At 60.0% G+C, this 25808-nt stretch overlaps 2 protein-coding genes across 3 annotated transcripts in view; one reads left to right on the top strand and one right to left on the bottom strand.

The window, feature by feature from the left end:
• The window catches only part of PAOX (polyamine oxidase), a 41073-nt gene extending 15265 nt beyond the window's left edge, over positions 1 to 25808 (top strand). Inside the window, exons 1-7 of one of the 2 annotated variants that reach the window (XM_075934674.1) lie at positions 18184 to 18387; positions 19538 to 20027; positions 20541 to 20740; positions 23121 to 23376; positions 23741 to 23853; positions 24896 to 25053; positions 25360 to 25808. In XM_075934674.1, coding sequence (XP_075790789.1) covers positions 18225 to 18387; positions 19538 to 20027; positions 20541 to 20740; positions 23121 to 23376; positions 23741 to 23853; positions 24896 to 25053; positions 25360 to 25509 — 1530 coding nt within the window. In that variant the 5' untranslated portion in view covers positions 18184 to 18224 and the 3' untranslated portion in view covers positions 25510 to 25808. Of the gene's footprint in view, positions 1 to 18183; positions 18388 to 19537; positions 20028 to 20540; positions 20741 to 23120; positions 23377 to 23740; positions 23854 to 24895; positions 25054 to 25359 lie in introns of those variants that run through there. The other variant, XM_075934675.1, reaches the window with a different exon arrangement.
• Positions 9847 to 12417, bottom strand: DEPP1 (DEPP autophagy regulator 1). The gene is made up of 2 exons (XM_075935622.1): positions 12343 to 12417; positions 9847 to 10526 (listed from the first exon to the last, which is right to left on the bottom strand). Exons 1-2 carry the CDS (start codon positions 12415 to 12417, stop codon positions 9885 to 9887), a joined length of 717 nt encoding a protein of 238 aa, XP_075791737.1. The 3' UTR covers positions 9847 to 9884.

Here is a 25808-nt window from a genome sequence, read left to right on the forward strand (position 1 = left end):
GAAACAGAGGCTTGGGACACCATTCCTACCCATCCTGGCTAATAACCATTAATAGACCCAACCTCCATGAATTGATCTAGTTGTTTTTTTAACCCTGTTAAACTCCTGGTCTTCACAACATCCTCTGGCAAGGAGTTCCACAGGTTGACTGTGTGCTGAGTGAAGAAAAACTTCCTTTTGTTTGTTTCAAATCTGCTATTAATTTCATTTGGTGAGTCCTGGTTCTTGTGTTCTGGGAGCCACAGCTGGTCTTAGGGGCAGGTCGCGACTGCATTTCAGCTCAACCTCCTGAATCCTCCCCCCAGGTTTCCCTGGTTCCTCCCTGGCCCCCTTTTTATTCCTTGACAAAATATTTGTCTGGTATGTTTTTAAACCATCTGGCTACCCTATGGGGGTAATTGGTTAGGACCGGCCTTGATGGGAGCAAGTAAATAACTTTGCCTTATTTACTTTCTACATACCGGTCATGATTTTACAGATCTCTGTCTTATCTTATTGCCCCTATACAATATTCTTATTGCTTCCGTATCTTATTGCCTCTATATCAATCCATGGTACAGCCACATCTTGAATACTGCATACAGATGTGGTTGCCTCATCGCAAAAAAAAGATGTCTTGGCATTGGAAAACATTTAGAAACGGGCAACAATAATTGCAGGTTTGGAATGGGTGCCTTATGAAGAGAGATTAAAAAACTGGGACTTTTCAGCTTAGAAAAGAGGAAACTAAGGGGGGATATGATAGAGGTCTATAAAATCATGACAGCTATGGTCAAAATGAATAAGGAAACGTTATTTGCTTGCTCTCATAACATAAGAACTAGGAGTCACCAAATGAAATAATAGGTAGCAAGTTTAAAACAAACAAAGGATATTTTTCTTCACACGGTGCACAGACAACCTGTGGAACTCCTTGTCAAAGGATGTTGTGAAGACTAGGACTTTACCAGAATTCAAAAAAGAACTAGACAAATTCATGGAAGATGGATCCATCAATACTTATTAGCCAGGATGGGTAGGAAGGGTGTCCCTCGCCTCTGTCAGAGACTGGGTGACAAGAGAGGGATCATGTGATAATTCCTTGCTCTGTTCACTCCCTCCAGAAGACAGGACCCTGGGCTACATGGACCTTTTGTCTAACCCAGTCTGGCCGCTCTTACATTCTCATGTTTAGGGTAACCATCCATCCCGTTTTCACAGGGACAGTCCTATATTTAAGTCTGTTCCCAGAGTCCCGAATTTTTTTTTTTTTTAATGGGCACATTGTTCTGTATTTCCCTGCAGTGGGCAGGGAGCCGCTGGAACTCAGAGCTCTAGCCTCTAGAGCCGGTGGGTGCCAGCAGCTCCTCTCCCCCACTGTAAGGCAGGAGCCCTGAACGTTGGTGGTTCCACCCCCGAGCACTGCCCCTCCCCTGCAGGGCTGAAGCCCCAAGCACCGGCAGCCCCCTCTTGGTGCCCCATATTTGGCCTGGGGAAATATGGTCACCCTACTTAAGTTCTTATATCTTATCAGTTTTCTTTCTCTCTCCGCATATTGCAGCCATTCCAAACTCCTTTCATTGCCTTTCTCTGAACTTTTTCCCATACCAATAGATCTTTTTTGAGATGAAGCACTCACATCTCCGTGCAGCTTTCCAGAGGTGGGCGTCCCATGGACTTATACAGAGGCAATAAGATATTCTCTAGCCCTGTTTCATGACTCCTAGGCTACGTCTACACTGGCATGATTTTCCGGAAATGCTTTTAATGGAAAAGTTTTCCGTTAAAAGCATTTTTGGAAAAGCGCGTCTAGATTGGCAGGATGCTTTTCCGGAAAAGCACTTTTTTCGGAAAAGCGTCCGTGGCCAATCTAGACGCACTTTTCCGCAAAAAAGCCCCGATCGTCATTTTCGCAATCGGGGCTTTTTTGCGGAAAACTCTACTGTGCTGTCTACACTGCCCTTTTCCGGAACAGTTTTCCATAAAAAGACTTGTGCCCCAATGGGAGCAGCATAGTTTTTTTGGAAAAGCACTGATGATTTTACATTAGATCGTCAGTGCTTTTCTGTAAATTCAAGCGGCCAGTGTAGACAGCTGGCAAGTTTTTCCGGAAAAGCGGCTGATTTTCCCGGAATAACTTGCCAGTGTAGACACAGCCCTAAGGTTCTGCTTGGTTTCTTGACTGCCGCTGCACCCCGAGGATGTGTTTTCAGAGAACTCTCGACAAGGACCCCAAGAGCTTTCTCTTGAGTGGTATCAGCTAATTTAGTCAGTATCATTGTACACGTATAATTGGGATGATGTTTTCCAATAGGCATTACAGCCTCTTCCCGACTTACGAACCGGTTATGGACCAAGCAATTGGTCGTAAATTGGTTCGTTCGCAAGTCGGAGCCCATAGAGTTACATGCGACCGTGCTGTTTGTACACGCAGATCGGGTGCGTAACTCGGGGGCTGCCATTTACGACAGCTTTGGTCATAACTGCGAATGGGCGTGCTCGCAACTCGGGGACCGGCTGTGCTTTGCATTTATCCACATTAAAATTCATCTGCCACTTGGTTGCCCAGTCACCTAGTTTTGTGAGCTCCGTTTGAAGCTCTTCGCCATCTGCTTTGGACTTCACCATCTTGAGCTTGGTCCGTAACCATAACTTGGTCCATAGTCTCATCTGCAAAATTTGTCACCTCGCTGTTTACCCCTTTCTCCAGATCATTTATGAATATGCTGAGTAGGATTGGTCCTAGTACAGGCAGCTGTGGGACACCACTAGCTACCTCTTTTATTCCCACCCTTTGTTTCCTGTCTTTTGCCTAGTTATCAATCCATGAGAGAACCTTCCCTCTTAACTCATGGTGGCTTACTTTGCTAAGAGCTTTTGGTGAGAGACCTTGTCAAAGGCTTTCTGGAAATCTTAAATGCGACATTTCCATTGGTTCCCCCTTGTCCACATGCTTGTTGACCCCCTCAAAGAACTCTAGGGCTGTGTCTAGACTGGACAGTTTTTCTGGAAAATCAGCCGCTTTCCCAGAAAAACTTGCCAGCTGTCTACACTGGCCGCTTGAATTTCCGCAAAAGCACTGACTTCCTACTGTAAGAAATCAGTGCTTCTTGCGGAAATACTATTCTGCTCTCGTTCAGGCAAAAGTCCCTTTTACGCAAAGGGCCAGTGTAGACAGCTCAGATTTGTTTTCCGCAAAAAAGCCCCGATCGTGAAAATGGCGATCGGGGCTTTTTTACGGAAAAGCGCGTCTAGATTGGCACGGATGCTTTTCTGCAAAAAGTGCTTTTGCGGAAAAGTGTCCGAGCCAATCTAAACGCTCTGTTCCGAAAATGCTTTTAACGGAAAACTTTTCCGTTAAAAGCATTTCCAGAAAATCATGCCAGTCTAGACGCAGCCTAGTAGATTAGCGAGGCATTATTTCCCTTTACAGAAGCCATGTTGACTTTTCCCCAACAAATTATGTTCATTTCTCTGTCTGACAATTCTGTTCTTTAGTTTCAGCCAATTTGCCCGGTACTGACATTAGATTGCCAGGATCTAGAGCCAATATTAAAAATTGGCATCACATTAGCTATCTTCCAGTTATTTGATACAAAAGCTGATTTAAAGGATAGGTTATAAACCACAGCCAGTAGTTCTTCAATCACACACGCGTTCTTTCAGAACTCTTGGGTGAATGCCAGCTGGTCCCAGTGACTTGTTAGTGTTTAGCTTATCAATTTGTTCCAAAACCTCCTCTAATGATCCCTCAACCTGGGGCAGTTCCTCAGATTTGTCATCTAAAAAGAATGGCGTAGGTTTGGGAACCTCCCTCCCGTCCCCCGCCGCAAAGAGCAATGCAAAGAATTATTTTAGTTTCTCTGCAATGACCTTGTCATTCTTGAATGCTCTCTTAGTATCTCGATCATGCAGGGACCCCAATAGCTGGTTAGCAGGTTTCTTGCTTCTGATGCACTTAAGAAATGTTTTGCTGTTACTTTTTGAGGTTTTGGCTAGCTGCTCTTCAAATTCCTCTTTAGCCTTCCTAATAATATGTTTATACTTGATTTAACAGAATGTATGTTCCTTTCTATTTTCCTCACAAACTTCCACTTTGCAAACGATGCCTTTTTTTCTCTTTTTCACGGTGGCAGTTTTTTGGTTCTCTTACCGTGTTTTTTAATTTGGGGGCATACGTTTAAATTGAGCCTCTCTTGTGGTGTCTTTGAAAAGTGTCCAGGCAGCTTCCAGGGATTTTACTTTTGGTTCTGAGCCTTTTACTTTCTGTTTAACTAACCACCTCATTTTTGTGTAGTTCTCTTTTCTCAAATTAAATATCACAGTGATGAGCTGCTGGGGTATTTTTCTCACCACAAGTATGCTATGGTCACGATTTCTAAGTGGTCCTTCCTCCTTCTTGTAACACCTTTTTGGATACTTGAAAGCTGCTATCATGTTGCTTAGATATTCACACGCTAGGAGATTCTTGTTCTCTCAAAGGCCGTGTCCAGACTCAGGGGTTTTTTCGGGAAAAGTAGCCTTTTCCCGAAAAAACTTCCCCTGCGTCCAGACTCAAGCCGCGTTCTTTCGAAATTATTTCGAAAGAACGCGGCTTTTCTTTCGATGGCGGTAAACCTCGTTTCACGAGGAAGAACGCCTTCCTTCGAAAGTTCCTCTTTCGAAGGAAGGCGTTCTTCAATGTAAAGAGGCCGTCTTCAAAAGAGAGCATCCAGACTCGCTGGGTGCTCTCTTTCGAAAAAGCGGATTTCTCTTTTGAAAGATCCGCCTGCAGTCTAGACGCGATCTTTCGAAAGAGGCTCTTTCGAAAGATGCTTTCGAAAGAGCCTCTTTCGAAAGAAGCCTGCAGTCTAGACATAGCCAAAGAAGAGAGCACTCTTGACTCATGTCATGGCTAATTTGGGGTGGGTACATGTGCACCAGTACAGGAAGCTATGGTTGTGGGGTTGATTTGGTACTGCCCATAACGAACCCCTTGGTACTGATCTATTATATAGATGAGAAAGTTTGTGTGTCTACGAGCCTGTTTGTTCAAGAACTCCTCCGACACGATAAGAGCCAAGACCACCAAATTCAGTAGGCAGCTTCCTTGTATAACTTAAAGCAAAATCAGGATTTGGTTGTGCCAGCACAATGGGACGTGTCTGGAATGGAATTGTGTCTCATGAAATGGCAAGGGAGTGATACTGTGGAATGGCCACAGGAGGCAGCAAGGGACCAGAGATGGGGAGCAGGACACCAATAACCCCATTGGGCCAGAGAAAGGAACAGCTATCTATTGTATATTTGTGTGTCTGTCTGTCTGTCCCTACACCGCTCCCCTGACCATGACTGCTGACCTTTCTCATTTGGCCCCGCGCTGCTGCAGTGAGAGACGGCTGGAGTTGTCCTTTCTCCCCAGGGCGGCCTGCCTCCTGAACCCCTCCTCCCCACTCCCAGCTCAGAGCTCTGATTTAAATGAAGAAAAACAAAACGTATTTGAGTTAAGGACCCTGAGCAATGCCGGGTAAATCCTCTAGTAAGCTGAGAAGTGGGTGTGGGTATTGTGTGTCCAGCCGGGTGAGCGGTATTCTGCAGGGATAGACACATCCCAGTGGAGACGCTCCTAGAGTTCTGCATCACTTCCCGTCAGTTTCTAGATGAGATTTTCACACATCTTTAGTTTGTTGCAGACGTTGTGCAGGGGCTGCTGGGCTGGGAGGCTTCCACTGCGCAGTGGGGCAGACAGTCCGTGTGCCGCTGGGCCAGAGTGCGCTCTAGGTCTAGCAGCCTGGGCTCCGTGGGCTAGTGTGTGATTGCATAGCATGCCTGTCGGGCTTCTGGTGCTCCTGACAGATGGGCCAAGGACACAGCTGGCCCCTCCCTGCTGCCAGCACGGCAGCCATGGAGGGAAACAAAGCCATGTAGCGTGCCAGGCACTTGGCAAGCCAATTGCTCGCGCTGCCCCGCCCCACGTGGCTGAATCTGCCCCCAGGGCCTTGCCTGACCCACGGGCGTGGGATAAAGGAGTGCGAGCTTAGCCAGTGCCTGTCTTGGAGTGCCAGCTGGCTGGCACATGCCCTGTGGATGTAAGTCCCCAGCCAGGAGCTCACAGAGTGCTGAGCCAGCTGCTGTGTACTTCCTGCCCAGCTGCATCCTTGTTGACACGGCCCGGCCTGCTCAGCCTAAAATAGCCTGTGCAACATGCAGAGGAAACTGACCAGCTGCAGGATCGGCCTCTGTTGATAACTGCAGCTCAGTGCCCTTGAGGCAGGTGGCCAAACAAGCAAATGGAGGGTAGTGGCCCACAACCCTCTGAGAGCTTTAGAACGGCCAATGGCCTTCCCCGAGCACCCCTGCCCAGATCCAGCGGGCCCTCCCAAATGGAGCCTGCTCCAGATTTGACAACGCCCAGTTGATTTCCACATCACAAGGAGGTGTATCAGAGAGATATCAGCTGCTCTAACTTGGGTGCAAACTGAAGTGTTAACCCTCTTCCAGGCACCATGGGAGCAGGAATGGGGGTCAAGTCGGGTGTCCCAGCTAGGAATGGTGGGTGTTGTTTGGGACACCCGCAGGGAAAACACATGCTGGCAGACAGGCGGTTCGAATGTTCACAAAGCATCGACTGTCTCCCCAACTCCAGCAGTGATAATCCCACGCAGGTATGGCACTCGTCCAGCATGCCCCAGCGTGGCAGGAAATTTTGTGGGGTTTTTTGGGGGGCGGGTGTTCTGAGATTGTCGCCTCCTCCTGCTGGGACATTGTCCCTTCTCAAAAAGACGTTCCAATGCAGGCCTGGCTCTTTATTACTGATCCAGTGCGGGGCCCTGCAGCTCTGTCACCACATCGAACAGGTGAAAAAAGCCAAGGTCGAAAGGAAACACTTCGACCCACCCAAAGCAGAAAAGTTTCAGGGGGGGAGGAATTGTCTTTGGCGCGGAACGTTGACATGTTCCGTTCCGCTCCAACTCGGCACAAACCCAGCTGCTAGAAACTCAACCCCTCCTCTCAAGGGACTTTCTGCCCCCCGGGTGGCTCACACAGCCCTGGGTAGGGTTACTACTTGGCTGCTATTTGACTGGTCTGGCTGGTTTGTGGATGGGTTTGCCAGATGCCAGGAAAATCGCTGAATCCACCCGGGTGGGTCTAAGATCACAGCACGCGGCCGTGTCGAGGGTTCAACGTTTCTGTCGCCGGCTGCGGCGTAGGTGGTAACGGATGGAAACCATTGAACACGCAAGTGCCCCACGCGTGTGTGTGACGGTGTCATGTTAGCGGCTGTATCTGTGGGGCCTCCCTCCAGACGCAACCAGTGCTGTTGGGGGCTGGGGAGTCTCCTCGTGGTGGGGGGTTGTGCCGGCTCTTTGGCACTCCAGCACAGGGACACTCGCCCACTGTCACCCGCTTGGCTGCTAGGCCAGCTCCGGGGCAGGGGAGAGGGGGACGGGGAATGGTGACGCCCTCTAGTGGCCAGGGCTATAGCACAGAGAGGTCTGGGTTTAAGGCCTAGTTCTGGAGGCAGCAGGGGGCTTCTCCAGGGACTGTGTCCACTGTCTGCAGTCCTCTCTCCTGCAGGCCGTTCCTCCCCCCCAGTGCAAACTCTAGAGTCCCGCCGAGCCCCCACCCTCCCGCCTGCGGGGCCAAGGGAGGAAAGGCCCAGCTGCAGTGCAGCATCAGGGTGGGGGAGGGGATGAGTGGCCGGGGGAGGGGATGAGGGGCCAGGGGCAGTGCAGCGTCAGGGTGGGGGAGGGGATGAGTGGCCGGGGCCAGTGCCGCGTCGGGGCGGGGGAGCGGATGAGGGGCCGGGAGCAGTGCAGTGTCAGGGCCGGGGGCAGTGCCGTGTCGGGGCGGGGGAGGGGATGAGGGGCCGGGAGCAGTGCAGTGCAGTGTCAGGGCCGGGGGCAGTGCCGTGTCGGGGCGGGGGAGGGGATGAGGGGCCGGGAGCAGTGCAGTGTCAGGGCCGGGGGCAGTGCCGTGTCGGGGCGGGGGAGGGGATGAGGGGCCGGGAGCAGTGCAGTGTCAGGGCCGGGGGCAGTGCCGCGTCCGGGCGGGGGAGGGGATGAGGGGCCGGGAGCAGTGCAGTGTCAGGGCCGGGGGCAGTGCCGCGTCCGGGCGGGGGAGGGGATGAGGGGCCGGGAGCAGTGCAGTGCAGTGTCAGGGCCGGGGGCAGTGCCGCATCGGGGCGGGGGAGGGGATGAGGGGCCGGGAACAGTGCAGTGCAGTGTCAGGGCCGGGGGCAGTGCCGCGTCCGGGAGGGAGAGGGGATGAGGGGCCGGGAGCAGTGCAGTGCAGTGTCAGGGCTGGGGGCAGTGCCGTGTCGGGGCGGGGGAGGGGATGAGGGGCTGGGAGCAGTGCAGTGCAGTGTCAGGGCCGGGGGCAGTGCCGCGTCCGGGCGGGGGAAGGGATGAGGGGCCGGGAGCAGTGCAGTGCAGTGTCAGGGCCGGGGGCAGTGCCGCGTCCGGGCGGGGGAGGGGATGAGGGGCCGGGATGTAGCCAGACAGACCAACCCCCCATATCATCCATCTTATTTGCCTCTCTGAAGCATACAGGGCAGAGAAGGAGCAGTAAAATCAGCGTAGTCTATGCTGGCTCATCTGATCCTGAGAAGCTGAAAAAACAGATATGTGGCGAGAGAGCGATTAAGTCAATAAGCTGGCCTCGAGGCTGTGAGAACTGCCCCCGGCTGGCACCCATGTTGATTCGAACACACACACAGTCCCTGGGAGAGGAATTTCCCACTGAGAAAAGAATCCCCAGTAATTCCAATTTAGTTATCGCTCTTACAAGTGTAAATTAAGTTCACAACTCCCTTGTAAGAACTGGTCTCACAAAAGACAGACCAGCCCCATTTGGCATGACAGATAAGAAAGAGAAATACGTGACCCCATGAGTATAAAAGATGGGCCCAGCACACACTCACTTTGAGTGTCATTCTACCCTCTACCTGCTGGTCGGGTTAGGTGTTTGACCTCCCGAGGTTCTATGGGGACGCCCACCTCGTATTTTTGTCTTTCCTAGGAATTGAGGGACCGGCCCTGGCCTGACATGCTGGAGTCGAGAGGCACAGAAGGGGGTAAAAATTGTACCTGGATGTGATCCTCTGTCTTAAGTGTACACATAGAAAGAGTAAGCTGTTACTTGGTACCATTATTTCTATTTTTCTATCTTTATCTTCTTTGTAACCATTTTTAAGATCTATAGTTTGCTAGTAGTTAAGAAATAGAGCAATAGCCATTGTAACCATATGATTTATAAGCTTCTTTAATAAACCTGTAACTGTTTAAGCTTTAACCTGACTCCTTCAGTTGCTGTAACAGAACCAAGCACAATTTAAAAGAACTTCAGCCGGTCTTAGGGACAGATATAGGGAGAGCTTGGGCGTTTGGATTTGTGTCACACCCAGGTGGCAGAATCCACTGGGGCACCTTTCAGTCTTTCCCCAAGGCTGCCCGCTGCGAAGGAATTACGAATTCTAGCAGCTGAAATCTAAGGTGTAATAAGCTCTTCCTATAAACTCGGGGCGTCTGAGAGCCTGTTGGCTGCCTTCTGCGACGGGACCCCGGTCCTAGCAGTAAAGTCACAGACGTTAAACTATTTTTCGGGGCGCCCTCCAGCCTCCTAGGCTGCCCACTGCAACGAGACTTTGTGTCTCAGCAGTTGAAGACTTGGGTGTAACACACACGCACACACTGCCCTGACCGTCGGCTGACACGGGAGCAGTGCAGTGCAGTGTCGGGGCCGGGGGCAGTGCCGCGTCGAGGCGGGGGAGGGGATGAGGGGCCGGGAGCAGTTCAGTGCAGTGTTGGGGCCGGGGGCAGTGCCGCGTCCGGGCACGGTGCGGAGAGGAGAGGCTGGGCGCAGGGCAATGAGCCCACAGAACAGCCGCACGGTGCCCTCTTTTCAACGCGCTTTATTAGAGTCCCTCACAGTTCATAGATGACGGGCAGGCGGGCGCTCTGGGCTCGGCCGGGCCTGCCCCTCGCGGCGCAGCCGGGGAGAGCCGGCCGCCTGCGGGATCGCTGCCAGCGGCATCTCCGCTCCAGAGGTGGGGCCGGGCCGCTCGGCTTGTGGGCTGCGCCGCTGTGGCCGGCGGTGGCACCGGGGTTCCCCGGGGCGCTCTGCGGGGCGACCTCTGATCCGCCTGCGTCGGTGGCCGTCGGGGAGCAGCGGGGCGCAGGGCGCACCCGTCTCCGCAGGCCCGGGCTCGGCTCCTTGACTGCTGAGAGTCCGAAGAGCCAGGCTAGCGGGTCGGCGCCGGCGGTGAGCTCCGGGGGGCTGTGCTGCCCGTTGAACTGGGCCGTGATGTCCTGCAGGGACGGAGCGTTACCCTGCTCCTTCTCGGGGCCGAGAGGGGCGACCCCGCTCCGGGGAGCTTTCCCCCGGGCCCGCTGGAACCTGTATGGCTTGGCCTGGCTGCCCTGGCACGGACAAGGCAGGGCGCCGGACAGCGAGCAAGGCTGGGCCAGCTGGCTAATGGACCGGACATACTCCTCCAGCCCTGCCAGGGGTTCTTCGGCCCGCGCGGGGCTGCTCCCCACACACAACATCTCCCCCGTCGCGCCGATCTAGGCCCGCGAGTCCCGGCGATCAGCTGCCTGGCGCTTGTACTGCAAAGACAGGGAGAGAGAACGAGGCGCTTGGCCGGTCATTGTCCGAGCATCGGTTGCATCGGTTCAGCTTGTCTCCGTTCCCACCCCTCCGTGTAAATGCAGACTCATTCCGCTTCCTCCGGGTTACCGCCCGGAGAGCAGGCTTTGGCCTGCATGCCCTGATCTGGAGCGAGTCTGACACCGGGGAGAGCAGTAAACCCCACGCCAGAAGGGAGCATCGTGGATCAACTCCGACCCGCTGCGGAGCACACGCTGGAGAACTGCTCCGCAATCGTTCCTCGAGCCAGCAAAACGCCCAGGCCTGAGTCCCCCAGCCTCCTGGTCAATCATGCCCAGGCCTGATGTGGCTGGGTTGGCTTACCCCGCCACGCCAGTGCACAGACGGCTGGCCTTGTGTGGGACTGCCCCCGCACGCGCCAGCTGCCGGATTGGCGTGCACCATCATGGCCGGGGCTGAAATGCTCCGGTAGTCCCAGACCCAAGCAGCACTCTGGGACACAGAGCCAATGCATAAGAAATCGGGGAATTTCAGCTCCTCCTTTCAGTCTCAAGCGGCCCCTTGACTGTACGCGCCCGGGAGGCCGGAGGAAGAAGGACGCGTTCCCAGGCTGCAGAAGGGCCCTGTAGAGTGACAGCTGGGCCCAGATAGCTGGGGGATCTGTTTTCTTTTGGACCCCTGCTCCAAAATGCCTTCGTTTCTGATCCACGCTGGATCAAGCCAGCTTCCCCGGCTGAGCTGTGTGGATACAAAGCACTGACCGCACAGCCCGGATTTTCCGGAGATAGCGCCTTAGCCTCTTACCTTGTGTGTGGGAAGTGGCTGTCTTCCTAGAGATTGAGATCCTACCAGCGACTCTGCTTGCTGGGACAGAGAGCTTTGTTTCGAACCCCGTCGGCTCACGGCCCCGTAGATTGCCTACTGGATCCTGTATTGAATCCGGGCTAGGATGTTACTGAACAGCCTTGCTCCCTGCGCCTGAATTTATCCTTTCCTGCCTGCGGCTATAACTCACTGCCAGCAGCTTCCTAAAATAGAAGCGGCAGTGAACAAGGCAAACTCAGGAAGGCAGAGGGCACGGTGTACTCAGAGGAAAAACACAGGCGAGCAGAGGGAGGGGCTGGGGTGATTTCAGTGACCTTTCAGCAACTGTTTATCTTTCAGATTAATATCCCAGCGGATTCTCTTATTGTGGATTTTATAAGGAGTCTTCACTCCATGCAAATCCGGGAGGGGGGTTTGCTGCTTTTGGGCACAGCCGGTCCTGAGGCCCTGGCGTTTTTGGAGTGCGCTATGGAAAAACCCCACTGGAAATCTATTTTTGCAGAGTGGCAAGAGACGACCGAAATAATCACAGCAGCACTGAAAAGGCTGCACCCCAGAGCACGTTAGTGGCTGGAAATCTGCTCAGATGTTGCAAAGCGCCTAGCCTGGAACGGCCCGTTTTGAGCAAAGCTGGGTTTGCAGTGGCTAACGCGCCAAGTTTCCCTTGTCACAAATACTGGAGAAATCGCCCAGTGTTTGGAGGGATGAAATACCAAGAGCTAGGAGCGCCCATGTACGGCGCTGGCCCCAGGATCTTGGCTCGGGCTTCGGAGCCCAGTCGGTTCTGGGACCAGGGGGTGAAAAGAAGAGGAACGGGACCACGTTTCCGAACTGCTCTGCAATGTCAGAGCTAAAAACGCCAACGGGAGAGTCGCCCTTTTAATGTGCAGGTGGGGTAAAACCCCAGGCGATGCCAATCTGGGGTGGAGCCCGTGGACTCAAACGGACCCGATCCTGTCTGGTGCCAATGGGCAGCGCTGCTTTGAAGTCAATGGGCTGGATTTCCACTGCGTCAATGGGCATCCTTCCATTAGCATCAATGGCGCTTTGAGCATTATACCAGCTGGCAGTAGTGGAGGACAAGGGGCTGGTACTATTTGGGGACCCTCTCTCCAGGGCCCGATCCCCTCCTATGCGGATGTTATAGGGCTACCTAGCCAGCCCGGTGCTCACAGCTCCCCTGTCTACTAAGAGGAGGGAAGGGCACAGCAGCTGGACTTCCCCGGCCACGCCCTCCCCGGGGGCAGCTCCTACTGAAGTGGCCGCAGAGGGCAGGGCTGAAGGTCTGGGTGCAGGGAGCCGCAGGTCGTAGTGGGGCTGGGGGCTGCCGACTTTCGGCAGGGCCCTCTCCATTCGGGCAGCCAGGGAGCCGAGGGGGAGGGTGCCGGAAGCGCCCTGGGCTGGTGCCCAGCAGGGGCTGGTTCCCAGCTCAGGCACCTATTCCCAGAACAGGGCCCCGGGAGCCAAGAGCGTGCCAGCGGGAAGGAGTTCCCAGAGCCGCAGCTGCCGAAATGCAGCACAAAATCCCTGCCCTAGGAGTGAGCGAGAGCCGCCTGCCCTGGGGCTCCTCATGGGCCCGGCCTGGCCCAGGCATGGGGCAGCGCAGCAGCACAAAGGGCTGACCCCCAGCGGCCGGGGGCTAGATGCATGTCCCCTTGGCGTGTCCCGTTGGTGTGGCAGAGACGGGCGCTTGCCAGCTGCTCCTAGCTCAGTGCGGGGCTGGCTCAGAGGCTGGAGGCCGCAGGGCCCCAGGGCCTGGCCGCTTTGGGGTGCAGGTGCTTCTCCCTGTGGCTCACTCCCTACGCTGCCGGCTCTACGTGACTTGGGCCGCGTGCAGCTGCTCTCCGGGCGGGCCGTGACCCCGCTGATGCGGCTCCGGCCCAGCCAAGAGCATGTGGAGCTGCAGGTGGAGCGGGCCGGGGGGCGCCCTTCCTCTGCGGAGCCGCGGTCCTGCTGATGAGCACGTAGCGGCTGGCCGGCCGGCCCTCCAGCTTCCCCTCCGCTCAGGCTATTCCTGTCTGCGCTGGCCAGGCCCGCAGGAGAAGGAAAGAATCCACCTCCGCTGCCCTGAGCCGGAGATGTGGAGACTCCCCGCGGGGCCAGGGGCCAGCATGCAGCTCCTGGGCTCTGTGCTGAGGGGGGGGCTGCCCTTGAGCCGGTGAGGAGCCCTTATGGCCAGCGAAGCTCCGCTAGCATTCGGCAGGGGCGTTACCCCCATGCCTCCCAGCCCCGTTGCAACAGAGCCCCGCCCAAAATGCCCACTGCAGTTTCAGCCAGCTACGTTATTCTTCACCACCTGCCCTAGCTGCGTTCCACCCCAGAGGTGGCTGCCTCCCACTCCCTGCATCTGCATAAGGGCTGCCTGGGCCACACAGGGCCTTGGGAATAGCTCTGTGTCAGGGCAGGCCCTTGGGCCCTGTGGGGGCAGGTAGCGCGGCCGAGGGTCCCCGCTGTAAAGCAGAGGCCCGTGGCACAGAGAGGCCCCTGCAGGCCCGGAGCCCTGCCTCCCCCAGCTGCTAACCTGCCCCCTCCCTCCCTCATGCTGCTGCCTGTTCCAGGACCCACGGCGTGGGGAGCCAGGGAGGGATGGGACCGTGAGGCCATGGACTGAGCCTGACAGCAATAAGCAGAGCTGGGGCAGGGCCGGGGGGAGCAGACCGGCAGCTTGGGACAGCGCCCAGGCCCTGCCAGACACGTGGGGCGAGGTGGCCCTGACCCCAGAGGGGCCGGCTCCTTGTGCCCCAGGAGGCAGGACTGGCCGCTGCCCGAGGGGCTGAGGGAGGACGGGCTCCACCACGTCTGCTCTCCTGGAGCGCAGGATGGGCGCAGCCGCCCCGGGCCCGTTATCACCGCCAGGCGCGTGCCCAGAAGCAGCCAGGGCTGGCATGGGGGGGGGGGGGGGGTGCACTGCTCGGCTCCGCGGCCTGGCTGCCATGGTAACAGCCAGCGGGGGGCAGCCAGAAATCTCAGGCCCCAGTGGAACAGGATCGTGCCCCCTCTCTTCGGGGCGCAGCACCGTGGCACCCGGTGGAGCAGTCACCGGGTGAAGCCCCTCGGCCGGAGACACACGCTGGGCCGGGGACCGGCTGGGGCTGCCCAAGGGAGCGAGGGCCGGGCTGAGGAGATGCTCCGTGTGCGGGGAGGCTCTGTGGCCCCCTGCAGCGCGGAGTCTCTGACACACAGCCCAGCCTGGCTAGCCCTGCCTCTCGCCCATGCTGGCGGGATGTGCGGGCTCAAGGGAAGCTGCGTGGCTGGCTGCCAGGACAGCCGTTTGGCCAGCCATGGCCCGGGTGCAGGGGGTGGTGGAGTCTCGCTCGGCTCCCAGAGAGGCCTTAGCTGGTTCTGGAACTGACGGGTTAAACTGACAGATGTGTGTGTGTGTGCACGCCTGTGCGGTCCCCGTGTGTGCGGGTGTGCGTGTATTCCTGTCTGTGTGCGTGCACATGCACTCAAATGGGTGTGCAGTATGCCTCAGTGTGTGTGTGCGTTGTGTGTGTGTACACACATGCATGTGTATTCCCTCTGTGTGCACAAACACACGTGGACTCCCTGTGTCTGTATACACATGCATATGTACTCCCTTTGCGTGCATGTTGTACTCTGTGCGTATGCATGCATTCCGTGTGTGTGTGTGTGTGTGTGTGTGTGTGTGTGTGTGTGTGTACATGCTCCCTTGGTAAGTGGGTGTGCACTCATCCCATGTGTATGTGCATGTGTGCATACGCTCCCTCCATGTCCCTATCAGCATGCACGTGTGTCTATCTGGATCAGATGGGTCGTGTGTGACAGAGCAGGCACTCGTGTCACTGCACAAGCCCAGACAGACACCGCGAGGCGTAAAACAGAGCCGAGCGTTTCTCTGTAACTAAAGGGCAAGGCAGCGGCTTCTGGTCCCGGGACCTGCCCTCCCTTGGCAGGGGGATCCCGCAATAGAAAGTCGGTGGCTTCTGCTTTTCTTTCCCTCCCGAGCAAAGCTCTCTTCCGGGAAGGCACCGGAACCCACCCAGGACTTGACGTCACACGCCATCTGCCTCGCTCAGCCGTGTGGGAGCCCCAGCGGCGACACAGTCCCGGCCTGGCCCTCCACGGGTTCATTGGAGCAGGTTCATTCAACCCAGCCCAGTGCGCATAGGCCGGGGGAGCGCTGCAAGCTGCAGCACAGGGGCCGTGCCAGCATCCCCCCCCCCTTGCATGACACTAGCCCCTCTCAGAACCAGGGGACACTCCACAGCCCCGCCCCCCACTGCTCCCCGATCTGGGCCTGCTGCAGGGGGAAACCCAGCCAGCAAGACTTAGAGCAGCCTCCCCAGTTACCCTGTCTGCAGGCAGAGGATCCAGCAGACTCTGTGGCCTCCTCCTGCCCCACCACCCGCCGTCTCACCCCTCACAGGCCCCGTGGCTGAGCTTTGCACCCCTGGGTGCCCCGCGCCAGGGCCGCCCCGCAGTACAAAGCAGAAGGGCCCAGCACGGAGCTGCTCTCCCAAGAAGGGCCCATGCGTTGAGGGAGTTTGCACGTGCCTGTTCTTCCAAAGAGCCCTGGCATGACAAGGGTGACTTCCCCAGCTCCCCGCCTGGAAGCATGCAGCCCCTCCCCAGCCCCAGAAACCAGCCTGACCCAGCGGCACCTGGAGCACAGCTCCTCAGCCCAATGCCCTGCCAGCCACATGTCACCGGAGCAGCTGGTGTGTCCTGGCGCTGTGCAAACAGGAGCAGAAACGTGCCCTCTGCCAGCAAACGGGGTCTCCCCAGGGAAGCGTCTGACGCCAGCATTGGCTGGTTGGTGGACTCCTCTTTTGGCAAGGAAAGTAAAATCCCTGAACCCGGCTCCCTGCAGCTGTCGGGGGACCCCTTCTCCACAAACGCAGCCAGCCACAGCTGCACGTGCACCCAGGCCCACGTGCACACACTCCCAACGGCGCACACACGCCTGCCGGCACGCACTCCCGCACCTGTACGCAGTAACTTCACAAATGCACGCCGCCTGCCTGCCCCATAAGCTGTGTGCACACAGTCACACTTGGCGCACACCCGCGTGAACCCCCCAGCAAATTCCCAGCGCACACCCGCTCCCGCCAGCATGCACACACGCGTGCATGCCCTCTCGCCCACGGCTAGCGGTCACATGCTCCTTCTCGCTGACCCCGCCTACGGGAGAGTACAGGATGCGTTCTGGGACGGGCAGGTCTGGGTTTCGTTCTGAGCTGGGAAATCCCGATTCCCGGCAGCGAGTGGCTCTGTGCGGCGCTAGGTCACTCGGGCATTTCTCAGAAGCAGCTCCCTAGCAGCGCGGGGTTAGTTCCAATTCTCGGGCCGGCCAGCAGGAAGTGCGGGGGTTTGCCGTGTCGGACCCAGATCCAGCAGAAAGGGAAGGAATCACCTTGGGGGGGGGGGGGGGGGCTCCCTCACTGGGTTTCTGAAGCCCTTGCGCTGGGTTTAGTCCAAGGGGGCAAGTACAGATTGTGTCAGGGCTTCCTGTCTGGGCCTGACCCCTCCTTCAGGCTGGTGGGGGGGTGTTCTGCATTCAGGGGCCCAAGATGCCATCCAGGCATCTTGGCCATTGCTCCCTCAGGGCCCCCTGCCAGGAGAGTCCGAGAGGCCAGGAAGAGCCGTGGGGTGTGGTGACTTTTCCCTCCCAAAGGAGTTTTCAGTGAAACAAAGATGTGCAGGGCGGGGGTGGTTTTCTGTTCTCCAGCTGATCGCAAGGAGCATTGCAGACTCAAACGGAAAATGCGCCTTTGGGTTTTCTGTCTTAGCACTGTTCATACTGGTGCCACCCACCAATCCCTGGCCTCTCCGGTCCCAGTTTGTGGCATCCCCTGGTGGCGCATGGTGGCGCAGCTGCCCCGGATCCCAACGCCTCCACCAAAGGTTAAAACTTGCTGATTGGGAGCTGAGATGCTTCCCCCCACACAGCATCACCTGTGCAAAACCCACAGTGGCCTGAGCCCTTTGCCAAGCCTAGTCTGACAAGGCCCAGCCCTACCACGCTGGCTGTCAGCAGGGGGGTCGGTCTGGCAGTGCATACACTGCTGCTCAGCAGGACGGGGTAGGACCTCTGCTCCCGGCCAAGCCGTTGAGAGGTGGTCTCCATGCAGCTGTGGTATTTGGGCTTGGTTGGTGGGGGACTGGGGTCCCTTGGGATAAGCTGGGGTGGTGCCGGGCTGCCCCCCTCTGCGGGCAGCTTCCCAGCCCGGCCTTGCAGGCTGGTTGTGTGCCCTCCTCGTCTGTACCCTTGCTGATCATGGGGGCAGTCGGTCACCCCCTTGGGCACGGGCTGCGAGCAGACCTCGAGGGGAGACCCAGACTCCCGCCGGCGGCGCTGGCTGGGCACGGTGGGAGCAGCCTGGGAAAGGTGTGGCCCCACGCAGAATCACCGGCTGCGTGCCATCTGTGTGTGTGCCCCCATCCAGCCTCCCTAGCCCGGCTGGGCGGGCGGCTCGCTCCCCTTGGCCAGGAGGCTGTGCCAGCCGGGGCGACAATTCGCTGGCGCTGTCGGGACGAGCCCGTCCCCGGCCGAGCTGTTCGGGACAGCGTTGCCTGGCCAGGCCTTTCTTAGCCTCCCAGGCTCTGGGCAGACACGCTGCGCTCGCCCTTGGAGGGACTTGACATTGGTTCTTTCTTGCTCGGTCCCAGCGAAAAGGCGACGGCGGAGGGGAGGGGGGTCGGCACAGCCCGGGGGCCAGGCCCCGGGCAGAGGCAGCACGTGGGGCCCCGCTGAGCGCTGGGAACCGGGCATCACCGCTCGCTGCCGTGCGGGGCGGAGCGGGGCCGGGGGCGGGGCGGGCTCCCGGGGGCGGAGGGGCGGGCGGAGCGGAGCCCAGCGCGCCGGGATGGAGGAGGCCGGCGGGGCCCGGCCCCGGGTGCTGGTGGTGGGCGCGGGGCTGGCGGGGCTGGGCGCTGCCCAGCGGCTCTGCGGCTCCCGGGCCTTGCCCCACGTGCGCCTGCTGGAGGCCACGAGCCGGGCCGGGGGGCGCGTCTGCTCGCAGCAATACGGTACCGGCCGCGCCCCACGGGGCAGGGGCTCTGCCTGGTTGGGGGGGGGTCTGTGCCTAGCGGGGGGGACAGCAGGTTGAGTGGGGCAGTGCCTAACGGGGGGGGGTCTGTGCCTAGCGGGGGGGACAGCAGGCTGGGGGGGGTCTGTGCCCAGCTGGGGGGGCAGCAGGTTGAGTGGGGCAGTGCCTAACGGGGGGGGGTCTGTGCCTAGCGGGGGGGCAGCAGGCTGGGGGGGGTCTGTGCCTAGCTGGGGGGGGTCTGTGCCTAGCGGGGGGGGCAGCAGGCTGGGGGGGGGTCTGTGCCTAGTGGGGGGGGGCAGCAGGCTGGGGGGGGGTCTGTGCCCAGCTGGGGGGGGGGTCTGTGCCCAGCTGGGGGACAGCAGGTTGGGTGGGGCTGTGCGAAGCTGGGGGGTCTGTGCCCAACTTGGAGGGCCGCAGGTGGCTGTGCCAGGCTGGGGGGCAGCAGGCTGGGGGGGTCTGTGCCTAACTGGGGGGGGGGGTCTGTGCCAAGATGGGGGGCAGCAGGCTGGGTGGGGCTGTGCCAAGCTGGGAGGGTCTGTGCCTAGCTGGGGGGGGTGGAATGCTGGAGGGGTCTGTGCCAAGCTGCGGTGTTTGTGCCAGGCTGAGAGGTCTGTGCCCAGCTGGGGGGGGGGGGGTCTGTGCCTAGCTGGGGGGGCAGCAGGCTGGGAGGGTCTGTGCCCAGCTGGAGGTGGGTGTGCCCAGTTGGGGCACAGCAGGTTGGGTGGGGCTGTGCGAAGCTGGGGGGGATCTGTGCCCAACTTGGAGGGCCGCAGGCGGCTGTACCCAGCTGGGGGCAGCAGGCTGGGGGCGGCTGTGCCAGGCTGGGGGCAGTGTCCCCGTGGCATACAGCTCCCTCTTGGTTTGCATCCCAGCGCCTGTCCGGGGGGGACGGGATTCTCCCTGGGTGTGTCTGTGCTCAGTGGGTGAGCGACCCTCTGCCCCCATATTCTGACTAGTGAGAACAACCCTCTGGCCGCGTCTTAGCCCTTCCCAGCCGGCCTGTGCCTGCTGCTGACCAGCGAGTGCAGCTGTGGGGGGCAGACTATCCCCCGGCTGCTCCTGCGGGTCTGTCAGAGGCTGGGCCCGCCTGGCAGTGCCCATGAGCTGTGCAATGTCCCCCCGCCGCCTAGGGAGCGAAGTGGTGGAGATGGGCGCCCACTGGATCCACGGGCCCTCCCAGGCCAACCCCGTCTTCCGGCTGGCATCCGAGTACGGCCTGCTGCCCGAGGAGGCCTTGTCGGAGGAGAACCAGCAGGTGGAGGTGGACGGCCACCCCAACCTGCCTGCCGTGTTCTACTCCAGCGCGGGGCGCGTCCTCAGCCCGGAGCTGGTGGAAGAGGCGCAGACGCTGTTCGCCACCCTGCTGGACCGGTCGCGCGAGTTCCTGCACGCGCCGCCGGCCCCCGTGCCCAGCGTGGGCGAGTATCTGCGGACGGAGATCGCCCGGCAGCTGGAGCAGCGGAGGGGCGATGCCGATGCCAAGCGGCTGACGCTGGCCGTCCTTAACACGTGCTTCAAGCTGGAGTGCTGCGTGAGCGGGACCCACAGCATGGACCTCGTGGCGCTGGGGCCCTTTGGGGAGTACACCATGCTCCCCGGCCTGGACTGCACCTTCCCCGGGTGAGTGAGTGGGCCCACCCGAGGCTGGCAGGCTTCGAGGGCGACCTGGCACGGCGGCTGCGCCTCCGCAGCAGAGTCCGGCAGGGTGGGAGAGCCGTCCATGCCCGGCTGCACCCTGCACTGCCCACCTTGTGCCTGCTGCAGCCATACCCACCGAACTGGTACTTTGGGGCTTTGCCAGCTGCACCCGCCCTCGCCAGCTCTGTGCTGGTCCCGCCGGCAGCAGCCCGCTGTGTGCCCCGCACAGAGGGAACCCAGCAGCCCTTCGCTCGCCCAGGCCAGCTGGAGCAGCTGGGGAGGGAGGGAACGGGGGTCAGGCTCCCCCCACGGAGCCAGACAGCTCTGGGGAAGACAGGGGGAAATTAAGGCCCAAGTTTGGGCGCTGGTCAGGGCCTCTCCTGGTTGGGAGGCAGTGGGCCTCGTGGGTGGGTCTGTCTGAGCTCGGGGAGGAGGCCGTGGACCCCAGCGAGCCCTGGGCTGATGTCCTGGCACTGGGCCCTTTCTCTCCTGCAGTGGCTACGGAGGCCTCCCGGACTGCCTGCTGCGCTCCCTGCCCGAGGGGAGCGTGATGTTCCACAAGCCAGTGAGGGCGGTTCGCTGGGGCGGCTCCTACCAGGAGGAGGGCCACGAGGGGCGGCCGTTCCCGGTCCAGGTGGAGTGTGAGGACGGCGAGAGGTTCCTAGCAGATCACGTCGTCGTCACGGTGCCGCTAGGTCAGTGGTTCCCAATCTTTTGATCCTGGGGACCAGTAAACCCGTTCACAAGCTTTTTGGAGGACCTGGCGCATTTATTTGCATATTCATTAAGCAAATTATGAATATACAAAGACATTGTTTCTGGTCCTCCCAAAGCGCCCAGTGCCAACAGGAGCGGCCCGGTTGACTGCCCTTGGCAGTTTCCCAACCCCAAGGTATCTACTACACCCCCATTTGGGACCGGTAAGGTTAGAAGGTCTCTCTTAGGCCTTCCCGGTGTCTCGGCTCGTATGGGCCCTGGAGGTTGGGTGAGTAGCCCCGTGTCCTCTCCCCCAGTTGTGCCTGCGTTCATGGGTGAAACTGCAGGCTGCACCTGCCCCGGGACGTGTCGCTGGCCCTACCTGTCCAGCGGGTTGTTCCGCCCCCCTTCTGGCCCCAATCCCGGCTGCATCCAGCGCCGGGCGTTCTGCGTCGGTGCACCCGGCCTCCTCCCTGGGTCCTCGCCTCCGCCGGATCTAGCCCCACCGCCTGGCAGCATGCCTGGCAGAGATGCCGCGGCGGCCGGCTCTCCCAAGAATCATGCGTGACAATTTTTCTGAGGACCGGTATTTTTTTTCCTAAGGACCGGTACTGGGCCGTGGACCACACTTTGGGAAACACTGCGCTAGGTGACACGCCTCGCGCCTCCCTGGGAGGCAGGGGAACCGGACGCTGCTCCGTGGGCTGGCTGGGCCCGGCCCTGCCCTTCCTGTCTGCTGCTCACGGGAAGGGCAGCTCTGCCTGGGGGCATCAGGGTGGCATTGCCCCTCCTCCCAGCCTGAGCCCTGGTGAAACCCCATTGCTGGGCATTATGCCAAGGAGGAGGGAGCTCAGGTACCAGGCAGGCCCAAACCTCCAGTGTCTAAAGCCAGGGGGGAAAGCCCCTTGTGGGCATCTCTGCCTCCTGAAGAAGCCAAAGGGCTCATGCCAGAGGGTCCCTTCCAGCCAAGCAAATTGCACAGGCTGGGCAGGGCCTGAGGGCATCCCAGTACCCAGGCCCAGTAGGGGGAGAGGGGGATGGCAGGATAATTGGGGTCAGCCCTTGGGGGCTGAGGGAAAAGCCTTCCAGGCAGTCAGACTCGGGAGGCTTCCCATGGGAAGGGCACCAGATCCCCGCCCTGATGCTGGGCGAATCCAGTCAGTAACCCCCCAGCGGGTTCCCGCCTGGGCTGGGGGCAGACTGGGCGCTCCGGTGCAGCCCCCAGCCCAGAGACCCAGCGAGCAGGGGGGCGGAGACACGGCTGCCCCTGGAGATAGATAGCCTCGCTTTTGGAGGGCTCCTGCACTGTCCATCTCTGCCAGCTGGATCCTGCCTTCCGGGCCTGACCCTCACGGGTGATAGTGGACTCCAGCTGTGGGCTGCAGCAGCCCCTGCCAGGGCCCATGCCCTGTGCTGATAAGCTGCCTGTTGTATCAGCCCCCACCAAATGTGCCTTGGGGCTCTGCAGCCACACCTGCCTCGCCAGCTGTGGTCTGATACAGCCGGGGCGGTGCTGGCCCCCGAGGAGCAGCTGGGCAGCGCAGGGACGGAGTGCTCCCGGCCAACGGACCGCACACAGAACTGGCTTCCGGGGGAATTGGGTGGGCGTGACACTCGGCCAGCGCCAACACAAAGGGGTGCCGGCCCCTCTGCCTTGCCTCAGCCTCCCCGTGGCGACCGCGGGCTCTGGCGGGGGGTGAGGCTGCGACTGTAGCACTGGGGGGTGCTCATGCCATGCGAGAAGCCCAGGTGGTTCATGAAGAACAAGGTGTCGCAGCTGCCCGTCCGGATCGAGGGCCTGGCCGTGTTTGCGGCTCTGGGAGGCTGCTGGCTGCGGGGCAGGCCTGGTGCTCGGTGCTGTGTAAAAGTGTTTCCACCTGCTCTGTGGGAGGATGCTCTGTCTCAGCTGTGGGCGTGCAGGGCTGAGGACCCCTCTCCCCATCGCAGCTGCGCTCCCCCAGCTCTCTGCAGCAAAGAACCCCTCCTTTAGCGCTGTGCCAGGAGCAAAACGTGGCCCGAGCCCGTTGTCTGCCCCACGGCTGGGCCCCGGATTGACAGCGGCCTGCCCTGCCCCCAGCCACGTGGGGCAGGACTCGCTGCTGCCCATCTGGGGATGAAATCCAGCCTGCCCAGCGGAGTCTGATCCCGTCACCAGTGCAGGCGAAACTCCATCCTGGGCTGCTGCCTTCGGCTCCTCGGGGCCACAAAGGGCCCTTTGTCGGCAGGGCGACAGGCGCTGCCAATGTTTCCCTGACCCCCTGGCTTCACCGCCCACGCCTGGGCAGCTGGCAGCACGTAGCCGTGGGCAGCCCTGTGCCAGGCGGCTCCGGCTTGGGAGGCAGCGGCAGGGAAGACAGGTGACCTGCTCTCCCTTTGTAGGGTTCCTTAAGGAGCATCACGAGACCTTTCTCCACCCGCCGCTGCCGCCCCGGAAAGCCGACGCCGTCCGACGCCTGGGCTTTGGGACGAACAACAAGATCTTCCTGGAGTTTGAGCAGCCCTTCTGGCCGGCGGACTGTCAGCTGATCGAGGCTGTCTGGGAGGACGAGTCTCCCCTGGCCGAGGCTGAGACCGACCTGCAGGCCGGCTGGTTCAGAAAACTGGTTGTCTTTGTGGTCCTCCAGCCGCCAGAGCGGTAGGCGGGGGGCTGCGTTGGGGCTTCTGGGGTGCTCGGGGGTTAGAACATGCCTGGCGCCAGCTTTAGGGAACTAGGTCGTGGCAGCGTTGTGGCTTTTCTCACTCCACCAGCTCAGCCCCTTGAGAACTCGCATCTCTTGGGCCCCGCGGGTGGGGGCGGGGAGACTAGCTGTGCTCTTTTGGAAGGGGTGGAGGGTAGGATACCAAGAGACACATGCAGGGCAAACCGTAGCTTTGCCAGACCCTAGCAGTTGCCTTTGCTCTCTGCAGAGGTGGGGCCGCTGCTGTTTGCCTCCCCCACTCCGAGCAGCTCCCCGCTCTGGACTGAAGTTGTTCCCCTAATAGAAATGGCCTTTTCCTAGGTATGGACACGTCCTCTGTGGCTTCCTTGCTGGGAAGGAATCGGAGTACATGGAGACCCTGAGTGATGCTGAAGTTCTCAGAGTCTTGACGGACGTCATCCGGCGACTGACAGGTACCCCCTCTCCAGCAGGGCCTGGCCCAGGCGTGAGCTGTCCTGCACCTCGCTCTGCGCTCTTCAAGGGGCCAGCAGCCTGGGCCCCCGCTCGATTGGCCTTAAAGGGACCTGGTTTTCAGCAAGTGCCAGGCACCCCCAGTCCCCATCATCAGCCTCTCCATGTTGACTCCAGCTGAGCCCTCCCCCAAGCTCTCGTCCCTTTTGCAAATGGAGGCCTTGAACCGGAAGCCGAGGGGTCTTCGCCATGGGCAGCAGAGCTGGGACCCCTGGGCAAGGTGGGGGAAGGCCAGCGCCAGGCTTTTGCAAGGGGCGGGGCAGAGGGCAGCCGACCTTCAACGCTGCCTGGAGCACGGCGCTGGACCCGCTCCCTAGCCCTTAGCACTGCCCGGAGCACGTGGCACAGCGCTCCGCCGGCGATTTAAAGGGCCCAGGGCGCCGGCCCCGGACAACTGTCCTTCCCCTCCCCCATCGGTGGGCCACCCACCCCGTGGGGAAGAGCTCGTCCTCGAGGTGCCAGATTAGCCGCGCTCATGCAAGCGCAAGGCCCTGCCTCAGTTTGCAGAGCTGCCTGCCGGGCGTGGAGCGGCGACCTGGCTCTTCGGCCCTGGCCCGGTTTGTGAGTGGTGCCTAAGCAGACGGCATCGTCCCTCTCCTTATCCGCTAGCACAGCCCCAGCACTGCGGGCAGGACCCCAAATTCCTTCCGGCATGCCCCTTCTCATCCTGCTCCAGTTGCCAGGGTGCCTCCCCTCCTCTGGTTGCCAGGGTGCCAGGTTGCTAGGATGCCTCCCCTGCATTCCAGTTGTTAGGGTGCCCCGGTTGCTAGGGTGCCTCCCCCTGTGCTCTCGTTGCTAAGGTGCCTCCCCCGTGCTCTGGTTGCTAGGGTGCGCCAGTTGCTAGGGTGCCTGGTTGCTAGGGTTCCCCGGTTGCTAGGGTGCCTCCCCCGCGCTCTGGTTGCTAGGGTGAGTGGCGGGACAGCCCTGCATGCCTGGTCCTAGCACGGGGAGATGCTGGGCGCTCAGCTGCTGTTTGTGGTGCAGGGGACCCCGGCCTCGCCCCGCCGAAGAAGGTGCTGAGATCGCAGTGGCACAGTGCGCCCTACACCCGGGGCTCCTACAGTTACGTGGCCGTGGGCAGTTCGGGAGACGACATCGACGCGCTGGCTCAGCCCCTCCCCGAGGACGCCGCTGACCCTAGGGTAACGGCGCTGCTCGCCTTGAGCACAGCCGGAGGGGGCGGACCACGCCCCAGCTGCTGGCATTTGCCAGCTTTGAGCCCAGCTAGATGCCTGGACGGTGGCGAGCGTGCCAAGGGCAGTGGGGTGGGGAACTTGGCATGGAAATGCCCAGGGGATCCGCTGCTTCGGGAAGCCCCGCTTTTCGATGGCTTAACCAGAAGGTCGTGGAGCTGGGTCTCCCCCGGCCGTAGTGCAGCCACTGGGCGTGGGGGTCCCGCAGCAAAGCCCTAATGGTGTGTACTCCTGTGTCTGCCCCTCCCGCTGCAGCCGCTGCAGGTGCTCTTTGCCGGAGAAGCCACGCACCGGACTTTCTACTCCACCACGCACGGGGCCCTGCTGTCGGGCTGGCGAGAGGCCGACCGTCTGCTCGGCCTGTACGACCCGTCCGAATCCCACCAGCACAAGCCTCGGCTCTGAGGCCGCCTGCTCGCTTCTCCCTGCTGCCGGGAGGTGGCGGCTTCCCGTCTCCAGCTCATCCCTCGACCTCCAGTTCCCTCGGGCCCTTGCCGTGGCCAGGCGAAGGGGTTAGTGTCTCTAGCCGGCTCGCTCGCTCTTCAGGGCTTGTGTCTCATCGCCCTGGGATCAGACTAACGGCAGATTTGGACCCAGCTCTAGCTTTGGCGCCCACTCGGACAGCGGGGAGTGGGGCATGGAAAGGCCACCTGGCTATGCAATGGAGGGCTCAGTCATAACGAGTAAACCTCTGTCCTTAGGGC

This window comes from Pelodiscus sinensis, chromosome 8 (assembly GCF_049634645.1).
Source record: "Pelodiscus sinensis isolate JC-2024 chromosome 8, ASM4963464v1, whole genome shotgun sequence".
Taxonomy (NCBI): domain Eukaryota; kingdom Metazoa; phylum Chordata; order Testudines; family Trionychidae; genus Pelodiscus; species Pelodiscus sinensis.

Excerpts from the sequence above, each read along its gene's own strand:
- DEPP1 (XM_075935622.1), bottom strand. The coding sequence starts at position 12,417 with ATGCCCATTGACGCAGTGGAAATCCAGCCCATTGACTTCAAAGCAGCG. Across the intron at positions 10,527-12,342 it reads TTGGCACCAGACAGGATCGG|ATCGGCGCGACGGGGGAGAT; the intron begins GTCCGTTTGAGT and ends TCGCGGGCCTAG.